This window comes from Terrapene carolina, unplaced genomic scaffold, assembly GCF_002925995.2.
Source record: "Terrapene carolina triunguis isolate 2854851 unplaced genomic scaffold, T_m_triunguis-2.0 Scaffold14481, whole genome shotgun sequence".
Taxonomy (NCBI): domain Eukaryota; kingdom Metazoa; phylum Chordata; order Testudines; family Emydidae; genus Terrapene; species Terrapene triunguis.
Genome location: NW_020678832.1, coordinates 1 through 3,156, shown reverse-complemented (window position 1 = coordinate 3,156; position 3,156 = coordinate 1). Strand labels below are relative to the sequence as shown.

The following is a 3,156-nucleotide window of genomic DNA, read 5'->3' as shown; positions in this document are numbered from 1 at the left end:
ATCCAGTCAGTGGTAGCAAACCACTTGTGGTTCTTGATGTCATTGACCCCGTTCTTGAGGTTGCCAAAGCGTTTGGTGATGTCCACCTGCAGCAGGTTCCGGAGCAGGTCCTTCAGGTCCGAGCTGAAGTGAGACGGGAACCGGACCTGGGGTGGGGAGGAGAGACAGAGGTCTGGCTTTTACCTGCCCTGCCCTGCCCTCGTGGCTAGATTCATAGATACACCTAATAATGTACAGCCCCTAGCACAGAGGGGTTCTGGGCTATGCCTGGGCGCTGAGGCACTACCATAATACACCTAATATGTACATCACCTAGCACAATAGGGTCCTGACCCATGACTGGGGCTTGTAGGCACTATTGTAATACACCTAATAATAAATAACAAGCCCTTTAAAAACACTCCAGGACAATGAGTGGACAAGAAGTGGGGGCGCTACTGAGGACTGACACAGGAGCTGAAATGGTTAATTAGCAGCCACCCCCCAACTCTTATTGAGCATTTTTCCTCCACAGATCTCAAAGCAGGGCTGCCGCATCACTATCCTCATTTTACATAAGGGGAAACTGAGGCACAGGGAGACATGACTTGCCCACGGTCAATCAGCAGGGTGGTAGGAGAACCGGGAACAGAACCCAGGCCTGTTGAGTTCCCCACTAGCTTTAAAGCTGACCGTGTCCAACACGAGTTCTTCGAGATCCTTGACGAGAAGGCGCTGGAGTGGGCAGTTGAATATTATGGGCTCTTGGTTACTATGGCGATGCGTGCTCTACCAGTGTCTGGAGATGACTGATGTGTTTAAGGAATGTTTAGTCTTGCAACAAAAGAGGGCAACAAAAATGATTCGGGGGCTGGAGCACATGACTTATGAGGAGAGGCTGAGGGAACTGGGATTGTTTAGTCTGCAGAAGAGAAGAATGAGGGGGGGGATTTGATAGCTGCTTTCAACTACCTGAAAGGGGGTTTCAAAGAGGAGGGATCTAGACTGTTCTCCGTGATACCTGATGACAGAACAAGGAGTAATGGTCTCAAGTTGCAGTGGGGGAGGTTTAGGTTGGATATTAGGAAAAACTTTTTCACTAGGAGGGTGGTGAAGCACTGGAATGGGTTACCTAGGGAGGTGGTGGAATCTCCTTCCTTAGAGGTTTTTAAGGTCAGGCTTGACAAAGCCCTGGCCGGGATGATTTAGTTGGGAATTGGTCCTGCTTTGAGCAGGGGGTTGGACTAGATGACCTCCTGAGGTCCTTTCCAACCCTGATATTCTATGATTCTATGAACGTAGCAGGGTTGTGGGGGGTTTTGCAACTCACAACAGTGTATAAGAAAACCAAAGACACCTGTTCCAGGAGTCCCCATGAGAGTTACAGGGAGCACAATGATGGGGTGGGGGATGGAGTCCATGTGTTGGGGAAATAGGGGTACGTGGCGAGGGAGGGTCCATGTGTGGGGGACACAATGGGGAGGATGTCTATGTGTTGGAGAACAGGGGTACAAGGCAGGGGAGGGTCTATGTGTTGGGGTGCAGGGGGAATGGGGTTCATGACAGGGAGGATGCCCACGTGTTGGAGATTGGGGGAGCATGGGAGGGCATGAGCATGTCGGGGGCGCAGCGTGTGAGCATCTCTCTGATCAGTCGCGGAGACTTGGCACCCCGCTTTAGCTGGCAAACCCCCCCCCCCCAAAAAAATCACACAAGTGTCCCCTCCCCCAGCCCAAATACCTTGCCAGCGACGATCTTCTCATAGATCTGAATGGGCTGGTCCGCAAAGAATGGGGGGTAACCAGCTGCCATCTCATAGATGAGGACGCCAAGAGCCCACCAGTCCACAGCCTTGTTATAACCCTGCCCAGGGAAAGCAGGCCAGGGTCACACACCAAACATTTGAGGATGGGGGGAACCACCTGGTGACCAGGGATCAGCTAGAGATCAGGAAGCAGACAGGCCCTCCCCAGCTCACCTTGCTGAGGATGATCTCGGGGGCCAGGTATTCTGGGGTCCCACACAGAGTCCAGGTTTGGCCTTTCACCCGCTTGGCAAAACCAAAATCCGTTATCTGGAGCCAAAACACACAGAGGGGAGAAGCTGGGTCAGCCTGGAGGCTGTGACAGCAGGAGGGGAAGGGGAGGGAGCAGATGATTGATGTATTCTGGCTGTGTTACATTTCTGGGGGTGTCTTGGCTTTGGGAAGGGGATGGCAGCAGAGAGAGACTTGGGCAAGGAGGAGATCACTGCAGGGAGCCAGGAGCCAGCGCTGGGATGGGGAAGGGAAGGAGTGGGCGAGGGGCGGCAGCGTCACCTTGATGTAGCCCTGCTGGTCTATCAGGAGATTCTCTGGCTTCAGGTCTCGGTAGACGAGATCCAGCGAGTGCAGATACTCAAAGGTCAGGACGATCTGAGCAGCGTAGAACCGGCCACGAGGTTCACTGCAATGAGGTGGGAGAAGAACGTGGGCATCCCGGGCCAGATCCGCCCCCTCTCAGCCAGCCCAGCACCCTCGGCCCCCTGCCACCACCACCTTCACCTTCCTTATAGATCCCTGACTCCATCTACCCTGGCAACCCCAGGCAAGATGCCCCAACTCTTCTAGGCCTCGTGGCCCCATCCAGTGGCATAGCCAGGTGGAGGGAACAGGGGGAGCAATAAAAAAAAACAAAAAAAAGGCTGCGGCGCTTTTACTCACCCGGTGGCGCGCCGGGTCTTTGGCGGCAGGCCCTTCACTCGCTCCGGCTGTTCTCGGCGGCACTGAAGGTCCCACTGCCGAAGACCCGGAGCGCCGCCGGGTGAGTAAAATAAAAGCGCCGCAGCGGGTGGCACCTTTTTTTTTTTTTAAATCGCTCCCCCGGGTGAGTACAAAGGCGCCAGGAAATTGACAAGGCGCCACTTGTGCTCAGTGCGGGAGCAGCCGCTGCCTCCGCTCCCCCCAGCTATGCTACTGGCCCCATCTGCCCTAGCCAGACCACTAGCCCTGGGCGCACACATCCCACCCATCATTGCTAGACCCCTGACTCCATCCAGCCTGGCAACCCAGGGGAAGCCCCTCCCAGACCAGCATTTCCCCCCAGCCCCAACACTCACACCCATGGACCCCCAGCTCCATCCAGCCTGGCCACATCTAGCCCTGGCATCCCTGCCACTGACTGTGGCTAGTGCTGGCAG

The 3,156-nt window shown here is 55.3% G+C and overlaps 1 protein-coding gene across 1 annotated transcript; it reads right to left on the bottom strand.

The window, feature by feature from the left end:
• Nucleotides 1-8: 8 nt before the first annotated feature.
• Nucleotides 9-2,423, bottom strand: LOC112113160 (cAMP-dependent protein kinase catalytic subunit alpha; the record flags this gene model as incomplete). The annotated part of the gene is made up of 4 exons (XM_026661680.1): nucleotides 9-146; nucleotides 1,720-1,842; nucleotides 1,958-2,053; nucleotides 2,297-2,423. Coding segments are annotated over 4 exons (484 nt in total), but the record flags the coding sequence as incomplete, so codon positions are not given.
• Nucleotides 2,424-3,156: the final 733 nt, after the last annotated feature.